Source organism: Echiichthys vipera (genome assembly GCF_963691815.1).
Source record: "Echiichthys vipera genome assembly, chromosome: 13".
In the NCBI taxonomy this organism is placed as follows: domain Eukaryota; kingdom Metazoa; phylum Chordata; class Actinopteri; order Perciformes; family Trachinidae; genus Echiichthys; species Echiichthys vipera.
In genome coordinates, this window is record NC_139838.1 from 19,548,971 (window position 1) to 19,572,615 (window position 23,645).

Here is a 23,645-nt window from a genome sequence, read left to right on the forward strand (position 1 = left end):
CGGTTTCCTCCCACAGTCCAAAGACATGCATGTGTTAAGTTCATTGACGACTCTAAAAAAAATTGCCCGTAGGTGTGAATGGTTCAAATTGATTTTAGTAGGGTCTTACTCGACATGTCCGCAGATAAGACATGAGAGAGCAAACTGGTAAAGACACATCATGCTGTTGAATCATTTCATTATTAGTAGTTTGAAATGAGCCAGTTACACACTAGTTGCTCAAATCTTCAAAGTCAGTTATTGATGAACAACTCTATCAGCCCCATTGTGTTATTTATAGTTCATTTTTGTCTGTGTTTGGCTTTGAAACTGCATTCCCCTTGTAAATATTCAGCTCACGCTGTGTCTGAATGTTTTGACATCTCACTCCTGAGTTGTTTTGCCTTCAAGACAGATTAGTGAACCAGTGATTTGCAAACAGACACAATGACCCCAGTGAATAAGTTCAAGTAGTTTGATGAAATCTGTTCTTCTCCACTGCCTCTTTGTTTTTATGGACATCTCCTCGGATACTGTTTAATCAGAAGCTGCTGTATTTAGCAGCGATTTATCAACACAATGCCCTCTCCTACTGTTCACTGCCACACACATTCCCTCTTTATCACAGTAAAACGTCGTAAACTGAGCCCAGATTTCTCTTGGATGGGGTCTTTACTCAGTCAACCAAAGGCTAACTAGCTAATTAGATCTCAGGCTACCTGCTGTGTTTGCCCTTGAGGAAGGCAGCAGTTTAATACCAGGGAGTGTGTGCAGATATTTCGGCAATTAATGTGTATTTGACTCTGTGGAACTGTGTGTATATGTGTGCATGAATGCCTTCCTGCATGGATGCATGTATAGCACTGCAAAGTACAACCTCAATATTTGAATATACACTTATCTGAAAGTTTTAACAAAAAATAAATGTTATCATCTGTTGTTGTGAATTACACCAGGATGTCTGGTTGTACCTAATAAGTCTAAAGCTTCCATATTGTAAAATATTAGATTTGGATGTCTTTTTTTGATAAAAATGCAGATTGAGGTGCAGTGAAAGTATCAAAATGCTCAATCCAAAACATGCAAACAGCCCAAATTCAGAAACTGGGCCTATAAGCGAGACGTACCACTACAGTGAGCGTTACAGTCATTCTCCGGTTGCAATGTCGGTGCAGGAAGCGCAGAGAGCACAGAGAGCGCAGATGTGAAGGACTTTATCAGAGCAGACGGGTTTTTTTGGGAGTTGCTGAAATTGAGCGTTTCAGACGTGGAGAATATAGGGACATTGAGACAGTAAGTTAAAGAACAATAATGCTTTTTATACTGAACATTATGTAAACATGTCGTAGTATAAATCCAAAATATACCAGTATATGTGTTTATAAGCGAAATCATATAACTTTTTTTACAGTGTGGGTTAGCATATCTGCAAAATGCAGCCACTTTAATAACGTTTTTGCCATTGGTGAAACATAACCTTCCTTCTGTCTGACTGATGTACTGCAGAACACATAAAAACTAAATTATAACAATAAATAATGCGTAAGTTTTATGTAAATCTAACTGTCTACAGGTTAAATTGGATGTTGTCAGTTGATTGGTCGTGGTGATGCAATAAGATTCCATCCTAGAATGGAATCCCGGGTCTAGATTTCTAGAACGTCGTCATAATGCGTGAGTGTGTTCACATTCACTCTCCTGATCGAACAAACGTGTTGAGGCCAACGCAAACATCTCACATTCAAAACAATCAAGATGAGTGAACAAGGCCAATCTTCATGCATGTCAAACTTTGTGTTTAATGATCTCCGTCTGGAGGGAGTATTTTGTGATGCAGTCGTCAAAGTCGAGGACGTCGAATTTCAAGTCCACAGGGTCGTCCTCTGTCGATGCAGCCTGTACTTCCTGTGAGTTGGTTATATCAGGGGGAAGCTGATGAATTTATGTCACTTAAATAAGCAGAACATAGCAGCTGATTGACAACAATTATTGATGAGAGAGTCTGAGAGACAAACCAATCACAATAGTAGTTTTTCTTAGATATCACTTCAAATGAAGGTTTTTTTGCTAGCATAAAAAAAAATATCGACCTCCATGATCCAAAGTTTTTGAGGTGTGCAGATTTTATGTTAAATTCTAGTTGGATTGATGATTTTTGCCAAATTGTTTTTTGATATGATTCATATAAAGTATTCTTTTGGCTCTATACTGGTGTCTCAATGTCATATGTGCTGATATTTTAAGCAGATCTAGTATGCAGTGTGTTCAGTACTCAAATAATCAGCTTCGACATTTCAAGATGATAAAAACAGTAATTTATCCTCACAAAAAACAATGCTATATTTCACAAAAAGATACATGCACTATTTTCAGTTACAGATTGAATGACTTAAGTGACAACTTACAGTGAAGATCAAAATTAGAGAACAACTCATTAATACTTGATTAATTCTGAAATACTGTTTTTCCATCCATAAATTGACAGAATATCCACTGTCGCTATACCACTGCTGTACTAGCATGTTTTTTTTTTTTCCGAATAACCAAGGCACTTCAACAAAAACCTTAATTATGTGAAAAATAATGAGCAAACTTTGAGAAGAGAAACCATTGTGTCAGAAGAGAAGATTTAAATAATGTTTTCTTAGGTCTATAGGATTAAAAAATGAATAGGAAGTGTAGAGGCCTTTGCTTTCAATGACTTCACCACATCTGCGCCCACAGGACATCACTTTCTCACTTTGCTCTGTTTTGATCTTGGTCCATTCTTCTTCAGTCTCTTCCACAGTTCGGTAACTGTAGTGGGTTTCTTAGCCATTACTTTGTCGCCAAGGATTTTACAGAGATTCTCTATGGGGTTTAGATCTGGACTCTGGGCTGGCCATTTCATTGTTTCAATATTCTTAGCTTCAAGGAATTGCTTAACTGTTTTGCAGTCTGACAGGGGACATTGTCTTGCATGGAAATTGCAGAAGATTGGGAGACAATTGCAGTGAAGGTATTGCATGTTTCCGAAGGAGGTTCACATAAACATTTGCATTCACTCTGCCATGTAGCTGTACAAGAGGCCCAACTCCTGCTGCAGAAAACCCAAGTGTCAAAATATGACACTTCCTCCTCCTAATTTCACTGACTTCTTTACACACTTTGGGTTCAGTCTTTTCCCGTCCCTACGCCAAACATAATGTTTTACCATCAGACACAAATAAATTGAATTGCACTCTGGACCAGTTCTTCTCTGTTCACACAACATGCCCCTCAGCAAAGTCTCACCTTTTCATTCTTTCTGCTGATGAGAGGTTTGGTCACTGCAGAGTGGGCTTTCAGTCCAAATTGTCTTAAATGACAAAACACTGTGTGCCAAGAAAGATCGTTGCCCTGTTCAGCACTGAACTGGCGAGTAACTCCAGCTGCATGAACCGAATCCCCATTGAGAGTCTTCACATATTCCTTTCCTCTCGTGCACTTGTTTTACATGGACCAGCCTTTTTGACGGACTTAAATGAATCTGTGTCCTTGTAAAGTTTCAATATTCTTGAAAGCACAGTCTTGGAACACCCGACCTCTCTCTGATGGCTGAGAGGGTCATCCCTTTGGCCTCCATCTGGACAAGTTGCTGTCTGAGGGTTTCTGTCACCTTAGAGCAGCTTTCCATCTTGCAAAGTAACCAGGAGAGCTGCCAGAGAAATAGGGTGTGTCCAACAATAAGTATATTGTCACCAAGTGCCAGATTGACACCAATAACTTGGAGGTATCTGAAAACGTTCTCTAATTTTGCTCACTGCCTTTTTAACAAAATAAAGGTTTTTGTTGAAGTGCCTTGGGTATTTAAAAAAAACATGCTAGTACAACAGTGGTATAGCCACAGCGGATATTCTATCAAATTATGGACAATAAAAAAAACAGTAATTCAGGATAAATCAACTTTTGAAACTATTTTCTAATTTTGATCTCCATTGTAGGTGAGCCAAGTTGCAACAAGACCCTAAATGTACCAAGACTATTATTATATTGTTGAGAAGAAAAAGATTGAATTTAGCTCATTTCCAACCCTCTGCTGTGATTTCATCCTGACCCACAGAGCTCTCTTCAGACGCTGGTCAAGTCCAGTCAAAAAGGTCTTTGAAATACCCGGCCTGTCTCCTGACATGATGCAGCTCATCATTGAGTTTGCATACACCGGCTCTGTTCCTGTGACAGAGGAAAACGCACAGGAGCTGCTACTAGCAGCAGATCAGCTCAATGTAATGGACATTGTGCAAACTTGCTGCAACTTCCTGGGGGAGCAGCTCTGCCCAAAGAACTGCATCGGCATCTTTCAGTTCACCAACATCTGCTTCTCATCCGAACTGCAGCGCAGAGCTTGCCGCTATATCATTGATCACTTTGAGAAGGTTGTTTTCTCTGAAGAGTTCCTGCAGCTCACTGTGCAAGAACTCGCTGACATCCTTGATAGAGACGACCTCAATGTGAGAAAAGAGAGTGATGTGTATGAGGCCATCCTTCGCTGGATCGCCCACTTTCCTGAAGAACGTCAAGGACACATCGCTGTGCTCTTGTCTAAGGTACTGTCAGTACATTTACTTTAGATTTACTTTTATTTTTAGATTTTTAGCATTCGGCTGATGGTGTTATCCTGAATTCAAAGATTCTGTCCTGCTTTATTTGTGTAGGTCCGGCTAGCCTTGATGAGTTTGGACTACGTGAGGATCAATGTGATTTCCAATGAGCTGGTGAATACCAACGCTGAGTGCCAGCCCATGGTCAAAGAAGCCGTTGAAACCATATGTCGCATCATGACAAACAGGCCCTATGTGGCTGGTCTCTGCAACCCACTCGCCCGTCCTCGCCTGCCTAATGCCATCCTGTTGGCCATTGGAGGCTGGAGTGGTGGGGATCCAACCCAGGGCATTGAGGCGTACGATGTCCGTGCTGATTACTGGATCAACGTGACAAACAACCATGAGCGTCCTCGTGCCTATCACGGCACCGCCTTCCTCAATGGGAACGTCTACTGTGTTGGTGGCTTCGACAGGGTGGAGCATTTCAACAGTGTGCGCAAGTTTGACCTGAGCACACACACCTGGCATGAGGTGGCATCCATGTACTACCGCCGCTGCTATGTGAGCGTCACTGTGCTGAACGGGTGCATCTATGCCATGGGAGGTTATGATGGGCATACACGACTATGCACTGCAGAGCGCTTCAGGCCAGAGACCAACCAGTGGAGTCTTATTCCGCCCATGCACGAGCACAGGAGCGACGCCAGCTGCACAACACTCCACAACAAGGTGGGGATCATTCAGAGTAACAGAGAGTAGTACGATAGTGATGGCACATAGCTAATTTGACTTTCTACCTGTTTGAAACAAGACTGTAATGCTTTTTGGACAGAGAAACCAAATTATCAGATACAATTCCAAAATACGTTTTTGACCTTTTACATTGAAGTTAGTGAAGCAATTGGCCAGAGGCTATTCTCAGACTAAAGGCCTTCAGCAACCTTTATCTAAAGAATTAATGATGTTGTGTGCATAGAAGTGTTAAGAGATCTGTGGCAGTATTATTATACTGTATTTCAAGTGAGTGAAGATGGTGTAAACAGAAAGGTCAACATGTTAAACATTTATCCATGAACTATTTAATTTAACCTAATTAGTCGATTTAATTTAATCAAATTATATATATATGGCAATTATAAATGTTGGCACGGTAATGTACAGTATTAGATTTTAGATCCCTGAGATAAGTTTTTTAGGCCAAAACTAATATTATTATTTAAGATTAAAAAAAACATCAAATATTAATTTGTAGCATTAGCGTGCCGCATAAACAATTGAGGATCCCTTAAATTTTGCTCGGTAAAGAATAAGGAGTAAGATAGTGTACAGCTGAGCAGAACGTTTTAAATAAAAACATAAACTTGAAAGTTTTCTCTAACAAACTATGTCGTGGTGACACTGCTTCTCAATTACCTCAAACATATCTTTTACATTTGTTCTTCAGCTGCTTATTACTTATCTGCCAACACTCATTTTCAAGAAGCTGACATCTAATTTTTCTGTCCAATTTATTTTTCAGTTGGATGATTAGATTCTTCACTATCTCAACTATCATTTCTTAATTATCTTGCAGTAGTGTAGACATATTTATTACCAGTTGAAGCCAAGAAAAGTGTTAAATTACTTAAAGCCCCTCCTGTTCTCCCCAGGTTTACATTTGTGGTGGTTTTAATGGAAACGAGTGCCTGCAAACATCTGAATGTTACAGCCCAGAGACCAATCAGTGGACAATGATCAGCCTCATGAGCTCCCGGCGCAGTGGAATTGGCATCGTTGCATATGCAGACCATGTCTATGCAGTAAGTACATGAAACACTGCTGACACTCACATAACACACACGCTGTGTGAAGCGTTAAAGGATTTAGTCAGCACTGATCATTTTTTTAAACTCAGAGACACTTTGAAGGCAGGTTTTATTTTGCTGCAGAGGTGTTGAGAAACTAAATTTTTATAATTTTAACATTTGACGCATGACTTTTTCTCCCAAAGGTTGGTGGCTTTGATGGCAACACCCGTCTACGCAGTGCAGAAGCCTATGACCCCCGGACCAACACCTGGCACGACGTGTCCCCCATGTTGACCCCCCGTAGCAACTTTGGTATCGAAGTGCTCGAGGATCGGCTCTTTGCTGTCGGGGGCTTCAACGGCTTCACCACCTCCTATAACGTCGAGAGCTACGACGCAACCACTGATGAGTGGTCTGAGGCCTGTGACATGGAGATTTTCCGCAGCGCCCTGAGCTGCTGCGTGGTGTCCGGACTCCCCAACGTGGCAGATTATGTTGTTCATCGTGACGCTCTGCCGTTTTTACATGTGGGGGATGAGTCTGTGGGGGACGAGTCTGTGGGGTCTGTGGGGGACGAGTCTGTGGAGTCTGCGGAGGAGGAGTCTGTCGAGTCAGTAGAGCCTCTCTGACAGTCCTGCCCTGTGCCACCATCCACCCTCGCAAGACTTGACAATTGAATAAATTTAATTGTGCATTAAACTACGGTTACTCCAGAGAATTCTTTAACTTTTCAGTTTTTGTGAACTTGTAAGCTTTATGCTCTGTGGGGAGGTTGTTGTGTCCCACCCGCGGACACAGGGTTTGATCCAGAGTGCAATAATAACCCCTAAATACGATACAAAATATCCCATACCCTCCCTCAACCCAAATGTCGCCCATAAAATCAAGGACAGGATCATTGCTGCAATTTTTTAAGCTGTAACAGAATTTATTTCATGAGATAGCGAAACTGCAAGATAAAACTGTTGGCTTTTATCTGGTGAATGTGTATGCAAGCCCGTCTGTAAGATGTTTATAGAAGGATATACCACCATGGCAGACAGTGTGTGGGAGTTCTTGTCATTGTCATTTTGATATTCAAAATGTTTGCAAAGATGCGTGTTTTGCTGTTCAAAGACCAACAGAGTGATACGGTAAATAAAATGAAACTAATTAACGCAAGCTGCCTGTGCACTTTTTTTTAAAGCCCCGTACAGTGTACGCTGCAGTCCAGCACTGACCTACAGCAGCTAATGCTAGTGGATAGCAAACATTTGTCAGATTTTGAATACATCACATTGATATTTAAACCAAGTTGATCAGGATTTTTGGACATTCAGAGCTGAGCAGCTAACTTTAGCTAACAGGTCCTGATGAAAAGGGGAGTACTTCCTCACCCTACTTCCTACCCATATGATTTTATTATATCTATATAAAAAAATAATGATCTTCTAGAAAAGTACCAATAGGCCACTTTAACCTCCTCCCAAACAACCCTGGCTCAGATACCGAGACATATTGCATCACTGACTGACACAGAGGGAGAAAAATCCGGAGAGTAAAAGAAATGAGGGAAGGGAAAAATAATAGAGTGATGGAGAACGAAAGAAGGAGAGAAACTCAGTCAGAAGCTAAGTTGGTGCTGTTACATGACTTTCTGGCTGATGTCAAGGACTGGATGTTTCACAATCTCCAACTAAATTTGGACAAAACTGGGATTATTCAGGGGGAAGAAAAGCTTGAATGACTTCAGTCTGTCCTTCTCTGTTTTGCCGCATGCACCCGCCCCCACCCCTCCACCCCAACCCCCCTTTTTCCTCTCTCTCCCTCTTCTCTCTTTTTTTGTCTTACTCTTTATCTCACAGACAAAGCATTGGTTGCTGGTTTTGGGACGGTGTCACCTTGAGGGAGTTGTCTTTGTGTTTTCTGGGACATCTGCTTGGGAAAGTATAGTGTGAATGTGTACATACTGGACACTCTGTCTGTATACTCTATTTGTTTTTATATCAGAGAACGGGAATGAACAATTTTCCTCTTTATTCATTTTTTGATCAGATTTCAGGCCTCACACATTTGGAAGTTAAAAGAGACCGGGTGAAAGAAGGCAGTCATTAAAATGCTGCTTCGTTGATAATACTTTTTAGTCCTGAGTGACTGATTTCCGGACTTGTGAGTTTATTCATGGGCATATCATTTGTGGTCAATACTTATCTCTAAAAACATCTCAACATATGAAGGCGAAGCACAGAGAGAGCCATCGTAGTGCAGGGGGTGTCACTGGCTTTAAAATGTTTATTTAGAGCAAATCATGTGAAATGTGGGATTTGACATACATAAACAGATAACTCACTCTTTTTCTGTCTCCTTCAGTTTAATATATATGTGTGTGTGTGTGTGTGTGTGTGTGTGTGTGTGTGTGTGTGTGTGTGTGTGTGTGTGTGTGTGTGTGTGTGTGTGTGTGTGTGTGTGTGTGTGTGTGTGTGTGTGTGTGTGTGTGTGTGTGTGTGTGTGTGTGTGTGTGTGTGTGTGTGCGCGTGTGTGTGTGCGTGTGCGTGTGTTCGTCTCTCTATTGAAGTAATGGCTTTTTGGATTTCACTCTTTCACACTCTGTTATGAGAAGTTTTTTTTTCAATTCAATTACAGCTTCAATTTAAAGTTTTCTTTTTTTGGGGGCGTGACAATTTCCATCAAAGCATAACAATGGTTAATCGTGATACAAAATGGTGGTGATACAGGAGTGATGCTCTTAATGAAACACTGCATTAGTTCAGGCACAGTACTCACCATCACCCTGCTAAAATGCTCCTGCCACTGCATTTTGCTGCTTCCTTTTTTTTCGTATTGTTGATTTAAATAATAATTAACATCCATGTATCAGTTGGAAATAGCTCCCCCAGCAGAATCTTCATTGCTGCTTGGCTTCTTTGAGAACTCTCTCACAGAGGAGAGCCTTTCATTTTTATTTTTTATTTTTGCAAAAACGAACCATTTATACATTCTAAATGCTCAGCTCTGTGACATAACTGTGACTTGTCCCTATTACCGGAGCAACTTTTAGATAAAAGTGTCGCCATTTTCAAACATAATCCAATGAAAACATTGGAATTTTGTGGCGCATTTACAGATGACATGTCTGAAAGGGGGCTCATGTGTGCATATCTGTGTATCCTGCGAGAACATGGTTTAAAGGTCTTATACAAATACAGATCGTCAATTCCAACTGTTACACCACACACACACAAACACACACACACACACACACACACACTGGGGAGGAGCCCTAACATGCACAAAGCACTGAGGTTTTTAAAAAATTATTAGGTAAAGTTACTTGGCTGATGGTCGATGTTCTAAAAGCCTGGTGTAATACAATTTTAATAGCACTGGCAACAGGGTACACACACACACACACACACACACACACACACACACACACACACACACACACACACACACACACACACACACACACACACACTCACACACACACACTCACACACACACACACACACATACACATACAGCCATTTTCTCCTCCCTCATTTGCAATGTCTGGTTTCTCTGTCTCCTCCACTTTCCGTCTCTGTTTCTCCTTCGTCTGTGTCTCTGCTCTGTAGCCGAGGGCTGACAGTAAAATACAGCATCACGCTCATAAAACCAGCTAAAAACCCAGAACCAGTTATTGTTCTGTGTGAGCAACTGTCAGGGAACTGACAAACGACACAGAATTAGTGCCTCACCGTTAGATCATGACTTCAACCGCGTGTGTATTTATGCTTGTGTGCGTGAGTAGATGTAAAGTTGAGTGTGTGTGTCTTATATATTGTGCAATCTGTTTATATAAAGCCAAACATACTGTATTGTGCTATGTTTGAGTATGTGCCATGTGTTTATATGTGTGTAAGGTAGATAGAGGTGTGTGTGTGTGTGTGTGTGTGTGTGTGTGTGTGTGTGTGTGTGTGTGTGTGTGTGTATGTGCAGCGCCTGAGGGCTTTGTTCTGTACTGGTGCAATAAAAGACACATTAGAGAAAGAGAGAGATTACAGAAAAAAAACATTATCACCCATAAATGGTGGGTTTTTTTCTCTCAGAAAAAAAAACAATAAATCTGTGTGGGTGTGAGAAGCAACAGAGCGGAGTTTCACATGATGCATCTGCCTGTAAATTTACAGCAGCATACATTTTTCAAGAAATCTGACATTTAGTTTGTCGTAACATACAGAGGCAAAATAAAACACAAACACTGATAAGTGGCCTGCAAGAGTTGTGACACGCTGTTGGTCGTATCAGACAAGAAATAAAAATATATCAGTGTGTAAAAAAGGATCTGGAGGATGAAGAAAGAGAGAAGAAGACGAGGATGGTAGCTTAGAGATAAGGGAGGAGTGAAAGTGAGAAGGAGAGCGTTTGTGGCGTGTGTATTGAGGGGAGGGTGGAATCAATTTCATGCCTAACACCTGTCTCACCATAACAGTGTGTGTATCTGTGTGTGTGTGTGTGTGTGTGTGTGTGTGTGTGTGTGTGTGTGTGTGTGTGTGTGTGTGTGTGTGTGTGTGTGTGTGTGTGTGTGTGTGTGTGTGTGTGTGTGTGTGTGTGTGTGTGTGTGTGTGTGTGTGTGTGTGTGTGTTTTAGAGGGGGTAAACGGACAATAGTTTCTCAATTGGAAAGGATTCAATTTATACCCAATCTATCCTCACATACACAACCATAAGACAGCTTTTACACTCCTTCTTGACCTATGTGTGACCTCTGTCTGTTTCCTCTTACCTGTGTGTCACTCATATGACATCACACTGCTCTGTTTTAGATCACAAAAACCACCCTGTTCACAATCCAACAGTTGCACTGTAGGATAAGAGCTATTCCAGTCCGAGCTGAGAGGATAACAGAGGAATTTTTCAGTAAACTCAGACTAGAGATGAACATCACAGGCAAAGAACAGGGAAAGGCATAAAAACATAAAACATCACATTGCAAAAGGTTGTGTGTAAATTTTCCTAAGATATAGGAACCTGTCCGTGAGAATAAGTTGAGCTATATGGATTTATAGGCTTTGGGAAAGTGTTAAAAATATTAAACTGTCATTGTTTAAAAATTCATGACAAAAAGAGGAATGATGAATCTTTTTTATGCAGGCTGCAGGGGATTTTTGACTTGACACAGTGTATCCAAATCTCTCACCTGTGCACAGTAGGGGTGCAACGCGGCCCACGGTTCAGTTTGTATTGCAGTTTTGCGTCATCGTTTGGGTTAACTTTGTTTTGCACATAAGGGAGAAGAAAAACATGATCATTTCTAATGTGCTCTCTGTATTTTATCGTTTGCAAGATTACCATTTTTCTTCCATCCAGAGATGTGATAAAATGTGAAATTAACAAATATTATTTCAAAAGTAAAATTGTTACTCAGCCTATTTAAGCCTGACTTAAAAGATGATAATGCATCCTTAAACCTTACATTGATCTCCCTGTGTTGCTAAGTTTATCGTATCGTTTAAACAATTGGCTTGTTTACAATATGTCTGATCGTCTGACTTCTTCCTTCCATCTTCCTACGGCTATTTCTGTCTAGCTATTGCATGTGTGTCTGTTATGAGGGAGGAATCCCTCCTTTTTTTGGCTCTACCTGAGCTTTCTCCCTGATGATCTTTCAAAGCCACACTCGTCATGTAAGTATTATATGTACATGTGCCGGGTTGGAAAGGTGGCTGCAGGATAGACTTGCACCAAGGGAAAGATTCCTCTTTTCAGGCCGTCTGGGCAACAGCCTCCCCTGACAACCCAGGAGGTCAAACCACTGTCACTCACAGTGATATAGAGAGAAAGACAGAAACAGAGAGAGAGAGAGAGAGAGAGAGAGAGAGAGAGAGAGAGAGAGAGAGAGAGAGGGAGAGGGAGAGCAAAGTGAATATACAGAGGGGAGATAAGTAGAGAAAGAGGGAGAGTGAAAAGAAAGGGCACATACAGAGGGGAAGTGGTAGGAGAAGAGATGAGAATCCAAATGAATCTTCTTCACCCAACGGACAGACTGTCAAGCTCTGTGTGTGTGTGTGTGTATGTGCATGTGTGTGTCTGTCTTACCTACTAATTGAAATGCGATGAGGTGTGAAACACCCCTTTAAAAGACCTATCACCATGTGTGAAGCTAAATGTGTGTTTGGGGGGTTATACGTGCGTGCGTGTGTGTGTCTGTGTGTGCAATGCATATCAACTCCTTTTGACCGTAGATACAATAGTGTGTTAGTGGTTGTGTGTCTTTGAGTGTGTTAAATGCAAATGTGTGAGCACCATACTCAAGTGGGGTTGTACCTGTTTGCATGCAACCTGTTTGTAGCAATTAACGCCATGCATCAGGGCGATAAACAAATGTGTGAGTGCAACAAAATATGTATCACACACGAGTTCATTTGCATGTTTGTACACGTGCACATGCTGGGTCCTGTGGATGTCTGTGTGAGTGAATGTGACTGTGAGTGTATGTGTATAATTTCATTTTGCTGTCTCAGCCTCTTGTTAAGGAGCCATTTAGAGCTCAGGTTGAGTTTCGTCAGGGCCTCCTGACACTTCTTTCCTCCTCACTGCCTCTCTGACTTCCACCGTCTTTTCTCCATCTCTGTCTCATTATCTATGTCTCTTCCTCTGTCTGTCTTCTCTCCTCTCACCCTCTTTCCTCTCTTTCTCTCCTCTCCGTATTTGGTCACACCACTAAAGTCTTTCAGCTGCTTTTTTAATAATGAGTAAAATGTTTACAGTTTGTTACGATCGAATAAACACAATTTTGATTGTTTTGTTTTGTTTAGCAAAACCCAACACACGAATAGCACAACCACATACCCAATTAGCAAAACACCTTAACTCCTTTGCAAAATGAACCACTCTTGTAAAAACTATACACTAACTTATCAAAACCATATTTTTTTACCATATGAAACACACACGTTGCATATGACTTAACTCTGTTTGCACCAGTTACACTCTGCTGTTGAAAACCTTAAACACTTTCGGCTAATTCTGCTTCTAAGTGCATAGAGTAGTATGAATGAAGCACACAGTGAATTTGCAAAACATCGCTCGGATTTGCACAACTGTAAACACAATATCTGCTCACACTTTTTGCAAAACAATACACACAGTGAACACTTGTATGCATTACTGTAGACACCACACAGGACACAAGACTAATGCTGTTGACAATGTTATTTATTTTTTTCCATATACTCAAGCCAACATGACGAAAAAAAAAAAGAACCCCCCCAAAAAAGAAAACACAGCACATAAATTGCTACTGTTGGTCTCTTCTCCTAGCTGGATCTGGCCAGAGAATTTCATCCACATCACAGGCGATATCCTCATTTGCAAGACAGCGGGGAAAGAATCGCCGTGCATGCCGTATCCACCCCTGTATGGCTGTGGCCTCAATCTGGTCACAGGCCTCCTCCATGGCCTGAATGAGGGCTACCCGAGCCAGGGGGTGCAGATCGTAAACCTTCCACCGCCATGCCGAGAAAAATTCTTCAATTGGGTTAAGAAATGGAGAATATGGTGGCAGGAAAAGGACTGTGAAATGTGGGTGCTGCGTAAACCAGTTATGAACCAGAGCAGAGCGGTGGAATGAAACATTGTCCCAGGTGACAATGTATTGGATCTGCATGTTATTTATGATTGTGAGGTTGTATACTCTGTCCAAAAATGTAAGGATGTGAGGTGTTTTATACGGACCCATGTTGGCATGGCGGTGGAGAACCCCATTCTGGGTGATTGCCGCGCAAAGGGTGATGTTACCCCCACGTTGCCCCGGGACACTAATAATTGCCCTCTGGCCAATTACATTTCTTCCCCTCCTTCTGACCTTTGAGAGGTTGAACCCCGCCTCGTCTATGTAGATGAACTCATGCTGAATGGCCTCAGCATCCATTTGTAAAACTCTCTAAAATACAGTGAAAGACAAGATTGTGTAGTTCAGCATAGATTTAGTGTACAGTACATTTACATGTAAAAAAAGGTTATGTGTGCAGTATGCAACATCAGAGTGCTAAAGTGAACAATACATACCTCCACATACTCATGCCGCAGCTGTTTGACCCTCTCTGAGTTCCTCTCAAAAGGCATTCGGTACAACTGTTTCATTTGTACCTGATGTGCCTTCAGGATACGAGCTATGGTGGACAGAGAGACCTGATTCACATTATGAAAGATGATTTGGTCTTCAATAATTTTGGCCTGGATTTCACGAAGCCTGATGGCATTATTTGCCAAAACCATATTCACAATCTCCCTCTCCTGCAGGGGTGTGAAAATGGGAGCCCTTCCTCCTCGTTGTACTCGACCCTCAATCCTATGTAGAACAAAATACATGTAACCTACTGTAAAATGTCACAGGAAGGGGTATCAAAAGTGCTGATATGGGGTGCATACAGTAAGAAGCTGTAAACAGGTCATTTTTTTACCTGTTTTCCAGTCTGAATGCCCTTATGACAGATGCCACGGTGAATCTGCTGAGATTTGGCTGGACTCTCAGTCCAGCCTCCCTCAGCGTCAATCCATGGTTCACAACATGGTCCACAAGAGTTGCGCGAATTTCATTGCTTAAAGTTGGACCTCTTCTCCTTTGAGCTTCACCTACTCCTGCTTGAGGTCTTCCTCTTCCTCTTCCTCTTCCTCTTCCTCTTCCTCGGCCACGGCCACGGCCTCTGGCACGGCCTCTGCCTCCTTCTTCTCCTCCTTCTTCTCCTCCTTCTCCGATTCCCCCTCTCATCCTCACTCTTCCTCTTCCTCTTCCTTCCATTTTGGTTAAGCTTGGTGAACTCACCTGCTGCATTTTTATAGTGCTTAAACCTGATTGGTGTGTCTACAATTAAGCAATCTTGTGTTTGCACACCTGATGGCAGTGTTCAATAAACTGGCTCATAGGTGTGGTAATTTTACAGTCAGTGCTTTAGAATTGCAAGGAAGTGACATCTTGATATACTTCTGTGTCTAATGCATAGACGTGTGTGTTAGTGTTTCAAATCACAGTGTGTATTGTTTTGCACAAAGTGTGAACGGACTCATTGTGCTTACAGTGGTGCAAATCTGGGGCCAAGTTTTGCTCCTTGAGTGTAAGGTTTTGATAATTGGGCAACACTTTAGAATTTAGTGTTTATTCAATCGAAAAAAACTGTAAGTTGGAAACTGGACAAAGACACTGATTTTATGAGTTTCTGGCTAAATGATGCCGGATATTAAATATAGCAGAAAAAACACCAGTCAGTACAGCTTTTTTTTTTGCCCCATTATCATTCATCCTGTATGAGTTTTCACTTCGTTCATAGTGAATATATTTTCGCTAATTATGAAAACGTTTTTGCTGTGGTAATTGGTGATATTGTGTTGCAGCATAGTCCTCCTGGAGCGTGTGTTTATGTGTTTGGTACGTGTGAATGTGACTGCTTTGCTTAAAATGTAATTTCATCTGTACATTTGTGAGTATGTTTATTTCCATACTTGCCTACATACGGCTTCTACGCTGCAGGTGTTTGCATTGAGATATTTGTGTGTGTGTGTGTGTGTGTGTGTGTGTGTGTGTGTGTGTGTGTGTGTGTGTGTGTGTGTGTGTGTGTGTGTGTGTGTGTGTGTATGTGTGTGTGTGTGTGTGTGTGTGTGTGTGTGTGTGTGTGTGTGTGTGTGTGTGTGTGTGTGTGTATATGTGTGTTTGTGTTCCCTATATGTTCCCTATCAGATTGGTGAACCGTGATATTACACTCTAAGCTTATATACATATTCATCCATTTGCACAGACACTGAAAGTCACTTGCTCTGTGTGGCCCTATGTTATCAGGCATAAATATCCATATTTTAGAAAATAAAATAAAAAACAAAAAATACACATTTTTTTCCAGAGAGGTAAACATGCCCCAGAGCTGGAAGGTGTCACAGCAGTTGTGAAAAAACTACAAACAGCTCAAGACATACATTTTCTTTCATTCATTTATTTTGTACTTCTGCAGTCTGCACCTTAAATGAATTAAGGCTTAAAGTAGGTATGTGCCAATCCGATACTAAGTATCTGTTTAAAACAACCTAAAAAAATAACCTGAGATAATGTTTCCAGTAAGTCCGCCTACTTTTACAACAAAAACTGTACATCTTTTGTAATCCCCTTCCAGAATGACACAGACTGTTTAAGCATTTCCTGATCCGAAGCCCTTATATGCATATGATGACATCATTCGTCAATGTGTCCCAAAACTGTTACAAATTAATTTTTTGAATGGTTTGGTCTAGGCACAAAGAGCCAATGTTGAGGAAACAGGAAACTGAGAGTGTGCTCCCGTTTTGTGGATCCCTCATCCACCCTTATCTCTTCCCTCTGCAGACTTTGTGGCTCTATAATAAAGTCACCCAACTTCTTCCTCTCCTCCTGAAGACAGGGGTCATTCTGTCGTTCTTCTTGGGAGTACAATCTCAAAGTATTGAGCATTTCCAAACTCCAAGCTTCAGGGTTTTTATGGCATCTCTGCTGATCCTTTTTCTCGGATCTAGGATATAGGATTATTATAGGATAGACAGGAGTCTATTGTAAGAAATACAGTATATGATAAAATGTTAGCTATCATTAAGCATGTCATATTGTTCAGATAGGTCTCATGCAAAGTAATGTGCAGTAATTTGTGTGTGTTTCACATATTTATTGTGTGTGTATGCAAAGTATTAATAGCATATGAAATAGTACAAAATAGCGAGTTGCCGCACATGATGATTGGCTGGCGTGGTGTATGGGTCCCAAAACACAGGACTTCCACCTGAGGGAGTGGGGCTCAGTTCCCGGGTTACTCCATCCGTGCCTTTTTCTAATCCTAACAGAGTGTTTTTCATGCCTAAGACTAACTGTCACTTTTTGTTGGCTAAAATCAGTTAGTCACGTCAGAACACATCACGGTCCGTCACGGTCCAGGTATGTTACGTCACCGTACGTTACGTTACGTCATGTCACAAAATGTTTTTGTTTTTTTGGTCTGTTGTTGTCGTGAACCACTTCCAGTCTGGCGACAGCTTTTACCGACCGGCTTCTGGTCCATCAGTATTTTCTTATGCAGCGTTTACATAACTTTTCACAAATCGTACTTAAAACTACTTTCAAACTTTTTTAGAGTGTTAGAAGCTGCACAATACTTGGAAATCCTCATTTGTTAAAAAAGACGTACATTTTTTAAAAACAACACTAAAGACTCCTAGTCATCCCCATGAACTGTACTCAAAGCTTCCCCTCCCATCTTTACAGATGGGGCAGATCATGTAGGGCGTGCTCTTCTCTCACCCCTTCGCACCTCGTCATGTGATATCAGGTATGAATGAATTTGAGACAAATCACCTGAGAGCACCTGCAGCTCATTTCACTGTGGGATGAGCTTTCAGTTTTTAACCACAGAGGATCTCACTTTTGTTAATGCACAACTTAGACAGTGGTCATAAAGTCCAGGATTGCTTTGGGACAAGTTACTGACTATTAGAAGAATAGAATATTTTTCAGACGCATAAAGAAGTAATGATTTATTTTCTCAGTCTAGATTTTTTGCTAAAACATGACCAAAATAGTAAAGGTGCTCACTGTGTGGGTTTGAGTTTCAACGCCCTTCTGCTCTATGAATGATTTAAGGTTAAAACTACATATGGGACAGTGTATGAACTATTAATACCCTTCACCTGCTGAAGGCTAGAAGGTCAGACATCATGGGAAACAGGAATTTGCATATTTAAATGCTTTGAAGCGATAAATAAAATATTCTCTATATGAGGCTTTTCTTTCTGTTTCACAGTCTTTCTTTCTTTGTTCTGTGCATGCAGATAACTTGAACACACACACACACCAACTTTAATAGGCACTCACGCACACAGAGCAAGTGGTTGTTGGTTTTCTGATTTTATTAATTGTTTTTTGTTTTTTTTAAATCATTTTGAATAATTTCTCACTCTTAACACAAATGATAATGATAGTCACTGTGTTTGCGGGGCAAATGAAGGAGCTAAATACACAACCTGCCAGATCCTCCGCTGTCCAGGTAGTGACACACACACACACACACACACTCCAATGTGTTGGACATTTGTACAATATAATATGCTCTCCAACAGCACTTTTTAGCCTAAAAGTGTTCTTTTTTCACATAGTCAGTGGGTCCTACTGGATGACTTTTAGTTTGACGATTAGAGAAAATAATGAACAGTATTGTGTGAAAGTAGTACAAATGGTGCAGGAATCAGTATGCAAATGTACAAAACAGATACATTTTATATCCATTTTGATCTCAAGATGTTGTCAAGTTAACAGTGTAGTGAGCTCTTCAGCTGTAGATGTCATCAAGTTGTGTAGGTACAACTCTGTGTTCACAGGATTTCTAATTTCTTCGATGTTTTTCCTCTTCGATTAAACCCAACTGTGATGCTCCATCTCTTACAGTGGATCCATACAGGTCCAGACTGCTGTAATGTAAAGTAGAGTATAACACAAAGTGAAATCATGCTAGTATGGATTTCATAGCTGTTGTCCGTATAAAATACACACACACACACACACACACATTGACAATAGCTATTATACCTAGGAAGCCTTTTTTTCGGGTCCAGTGAATATAAGAATTAGTATCATTAGTGGACCAAAGGCAATATAAGAAAATCTATATTTTTAGTAGCAATAGGAGAAAATCAATCACCTTTTAATAGAAGGTCATTTGTCTTTAGAGGTGAAGTACTGGCAGGTGGTAGCCAATCACAGTCAATGGGATCTTCCATGTGGCCAATAGTGATCTACATTACTGTGTCATGGAGACCCTCTTTAATACTGATCATGGCTGAGTGTGTGATGGTTAGTCATGCCAAATTTACTCTGGAGCTAAAGCTAATGTGGTGTTGTATGTTGAAGCCAGCTGGGTGGGTTAACGTTGGTAAAATGTGCATAATGAATTTCAAATTTAGAGATAAACATCTGTCAAAAGAATATAAGATATGAATCTAATGTATGCTAACACGTTAACCTAACATGCTAAACATCAGTATGTTGTCATTGTGAGCATGTTTGCATGCTGACATTAGCATTTAGCTCACACCAGTGATGTGCGGAGGAACCTTACAGAGCTATGATGGTGTATGGAGGCAAAATAAAAATAACAATTAAAGAGCCAGGGGAGGGGGGTCATGTGCTGAGGAAAAAACTAAAAATTACCAAGATTGAAGACGTACATTATTGAGAAAAAAAGTGATATTCTCATATATAGTCTTATATTTACGAGACAAAAATTGGGAAAATAGTGTCTTTAAAGTATAAAACATACAAGTATGATAGTTATGATAATATGGGGAATGTAGGTCATCCATTGCAGGCACTATAGGCAGTAAGCGACAGCGTCTGTTTTTGTGATGAGCTTGATCTAAGGATGTTGTTCCTTCACAACAAAACACTTTTTAATCTCAGAGAATATTCAATTCTTTTTCTCATACATGTATGACTTTGATCTTGTAAATTAGGAGTTTTTGACTTTAACAACATAAACTGAAAGACCAATTTATGGAGTTCAAAAACACCAGATGACATTGATAGAAAGGCTCCTTTTCACGTTCAAACACACACATATTGACAGAGGCCTACATTCAGGCCAAGATTCAGCATGTGTGGCAGAAAAGATAATTAAACTAAACTATCCTGATGTCTTATTATATATTTGAAAAAGGTTGACTCTTTAAAAGAGAAAATAAATTACAGTGTCATTGTGTCATTACCTTACAGGATTTGTATTACCATGTACAGTAAATGATTATAGATCACTGATTGACCTTTGAAAATGGATGAGCAGCCATTATGATCATTAACGGGAGCATCATCTCATTAAGTTTATTACATCAATAAAAAAGCATACTGTTAAACTTTATTACATTCAGTTTAATATATGTCATCTGAAAGGCTTTTATCTCCACATTTACAACATTAATGCATTTTTTTTTACCAAAATATTATACTGCATAATACAACAAATTAAAAATGATTTTATTTAAGGAAACAAAACGTTAACATTCACACATGTGCACATACACTACTCTCACACCACACATACTTACACATACCCACAGTGTGTCACAAGGTTAAAATACCATTGCCCCGACATTGGCTTTCTTGTTCATGTATGGGACCCCACACAAAGCAATTAAAATCACTCACACACAGTCACTTGGAGATTTGACCTCTGCATAGTTGCCACGGGGGAGGGAGAGAGAGAGAGGAAGAGAGAGAGAGAGAGAGAGAGAGAGAGAGAGAGAGAGAGAGAGAGAGAAGAGAGAGAAGAGAGAGAGAGAGAGAGAGAGAGAGAGAGAGAGAGAGAGAGAGAGAGAGAGAGAGAGAGAGAGAGAGAGAGAGAGAGAGAGAGAGAGAGAGAGAATAATCAGTTGCAGTTTTTTAAACCGGAGGCAAATCATCAACTAATTAACCGTTTACAGAGTAATGAAAGCACAGGGGCTAAAAACAACATTTATTAAACTTTACTGATTATTTTATTATTGCTGTTAACTAAAATGCTCACAGTATGTCCATGCTGTTTATTAAGCATGATGATTTATCAATATGCTTAATACTATAGCGGCTACTCTTTTTCCTTAACTCACCAGTGTACATGTGTAGAAGCTGTAAAGATCACTCTGAAGGAACTTTATGGCATTTGTGTAGCAGCTGTTAACATGCAGAGTTGTAAATGCTTTATTTAAAGGGTCACTCCATTGATTTAACGCATAAAGGTCGGTTTACTCATCCTCAATAGTGCTGCTCGGCCAGTGAAAACAACTGAATAATATCGTCTGTGGCTCTGGAGGAGTTTGGTCAAGTATGAGAAAATAACCCTGAAGGTTGTCTCATCTTAAACTACACATTTTCCAGAATCTAAACTGAGGGAAATTTTCACACCTGTAGTTAATTTGCTCAGGTTCGAATCACTTGATGGGTTTGTAAAAATGTTGACTCTTAGCAAAATATTGTTTAGTGAAAAGAAATTACAATCGTGTACAATCCTGTTGTAAATCCCCTTTCTTCTTTACTCTCAGATGTTTGTTTTTTTGTTTTTCACACCAGCCACATGATAGAAAGGCCATCAACACACCCACTCGCTCGCCGTGAACTCTTTGGCCCAGTTGGAGATTACACAGACTTTGAATAGGAAGCTGGTCGGGTAAAGACTGTTTGATGTCCATTCAAACTTAATCAGACATTTGCTCCTCTGGGTAATGTCTGGATGATTTAAGGTTTGCAGTGCATTTCCGAGAAGTCCCTGGTTACCAGCAAAGTTGTCATAGCAACCTCTTTTTAGGGGGCTAATCAGATTGTTCAGCTGAAACAAAAGTCAATAACAAAAACAAAGTTGATGTTTGTTACCACTAAATATTGCACAAATATAAATGGTGATAATTTGTGAAAGAAAAGAAGTACATCTCAACACGTGACTTTTGTTTTTAAACTAGTTTTTATTTAGGAAGTGAAACAAAATGCCCAGTGTCGTCTTTGTGCTTTACATCATTTCAAACCACCACTGAAGGCCCCAAAAAATAAACCTCAGTGGAAGAACTCAAAACAAAGCAGGAAGCTCCAGAAAAATTCATTACCATCATCATCATCATCATCATCATCATCATCATCATCATCATCATCATCATCATCATCATCATCATCATCATCATCATCATCATCATCATCATCATCATCATCATCATCATCGTCACTGTCACTCTATACAGATCTGTAGAAATAATCGGACTCCAAAGTCACCTCTTGCCGCAAAATAGTCGAGTTTTCATTCACTCTTAAAAAAGGTGTGTTGAAGATGCAGTCACACAAATATGTTGTCAAATGACACAACGTGTAATAAAGGTGTCTTTATACCATGTGCCATTTTCAAGCATATTTTCACGTGTTATTTAAAGACAACATAGCTTGTGTTACATCAGCATCTTTGTTGTTGTTCTAACCTTTGATTCATCATAGTAGAAAAAGGAGAAAGAGGTTATTTCTACATACAAGGCATTGTCTACCTGAATCTAAACTCTTTCATTGTGCTACTGTCTTTGAACAAAAAAAAAGGTTGTAAGATATAATTCGTAACAGGAAGTGCTTTTATATAAGAATAGGTAAACTAGCTTGTGGCTATAGTAGGCTACAGTAGTTCATAGTAGAGTCTAAGTGTTTGTTGATGCACTCTGGTGCTGAAATATTGACCAAATGTCTTCTCTTCTCTCTGAACAATCCTTATAAATGCACTGGGGATCACCACCACAACCTCACAAGAGCCGGAGATGATGGAAAGAAAAACAACCTGAAATTGTGCAGGCGGTTTAATGAGTGTTGTCGGCTCGTGTGGAAAAACTGATCTTTTGATGGGATTCAAACTGAGAGAGAAAGACCAACTCATAGGAGGAAATGTCTTCTTTATTATCGATTACCTCATAAGGGCTGAGCAGGGACTGACTCAAGGACTACTTAGGGTCCAAGAGCCCCATGTTCAGCACCACAGCTGTTGTAAAGTTGTGTTTGTTCGACAATTCAAACCATACAAAGTACCAAAACTCTCAATCATTCTTGTTTTGGGCTCGTGTTTTCATCCATGTTTCAGCACCAGAGGCCTATACGGTAGTACCTTCTACTTTCTACAATATTTTAGAATAATAATACGAGGCAGGCAGTGCATAAACCATGTACAAAAAGACCCGTCCCGACCCAAACCAGAGCTCTCTGTCAAAAGAAGTTGTGCAATCTGTTGGAATCCCTGGAAGCACCAGCAGCTCCCAATGCGTACACAGACATAATTGTCAACAAGCTAATGATGCCAAGCTAGAATAATAACTAGGAGGCAATTGTTTTAGATAATATTACATCCTAAATCAACAGAGATTGGAAAAACTGACTCTCTGCCCTCTGTAATTTGATCCGTTCGATTTATAGTCACAGAAGTCACACGAGAAAGCCTCAAAGAATCACAACATTGTCACAATTGCTCTAAATAGAGAGCTCCTGACCCAACCCTCCATATTTAACACTAACTTGGTTTACTAACTCCCTGAAATTTCATTTCTCATAACTACATAGAATAGTGGTTCTTGAAAACATCAAGATGTTACAAGCAGTTATGACTCGCTTCTCTTCAAAAATATCATGCATTATTGCTCTATCAGATATGAATGAAATATTGCCCAAGACAGAAATTTGCTTAATTTGCCTATTATCTAAGAGGTTTGGCAAAATATCCCAAAGATTCATAAAATTGGCATAGATTCCATTATTAGGCTATTGTTATTTTTTTGCATGCAGTAGTTTTTATAATTAAAGTGGCGGA

The 23,645-nt window shown here is 40.2% G+C and overlaps 2 protein-coding genes across 2 annotated transcripts in view; both read left to right on the forward strand.

Moving 5' to 3' along the window:
- Positions 1–23,645, forward strand: part of slc45a4a (solute carrier family 45 member 4a) — a 188,241-nt gene that overhangs the window by 138,985 nt on the left and 25,611 nt on the right. The window lies entirely within an intron of this gene.
- LOC310955378 (kelch-like protein 10) lies at positions 1,735–6,957 on the forward strand (the record flags this gene model as incomplete). Its single annotated transcript, XM_083925196.1, has 5 exons — positions 1,735–1,886; positions 4,061–4,544; positions 4,653–5,270; positions 6,191–6,340; positions 6,532–6,957. 5 exons carry the CDS (start codon positions 1,735–1,737, stop codon positions 6,955–6,957), a joined length of 1,830 nt encoding a protein of 609 aa, XP_083781322.1.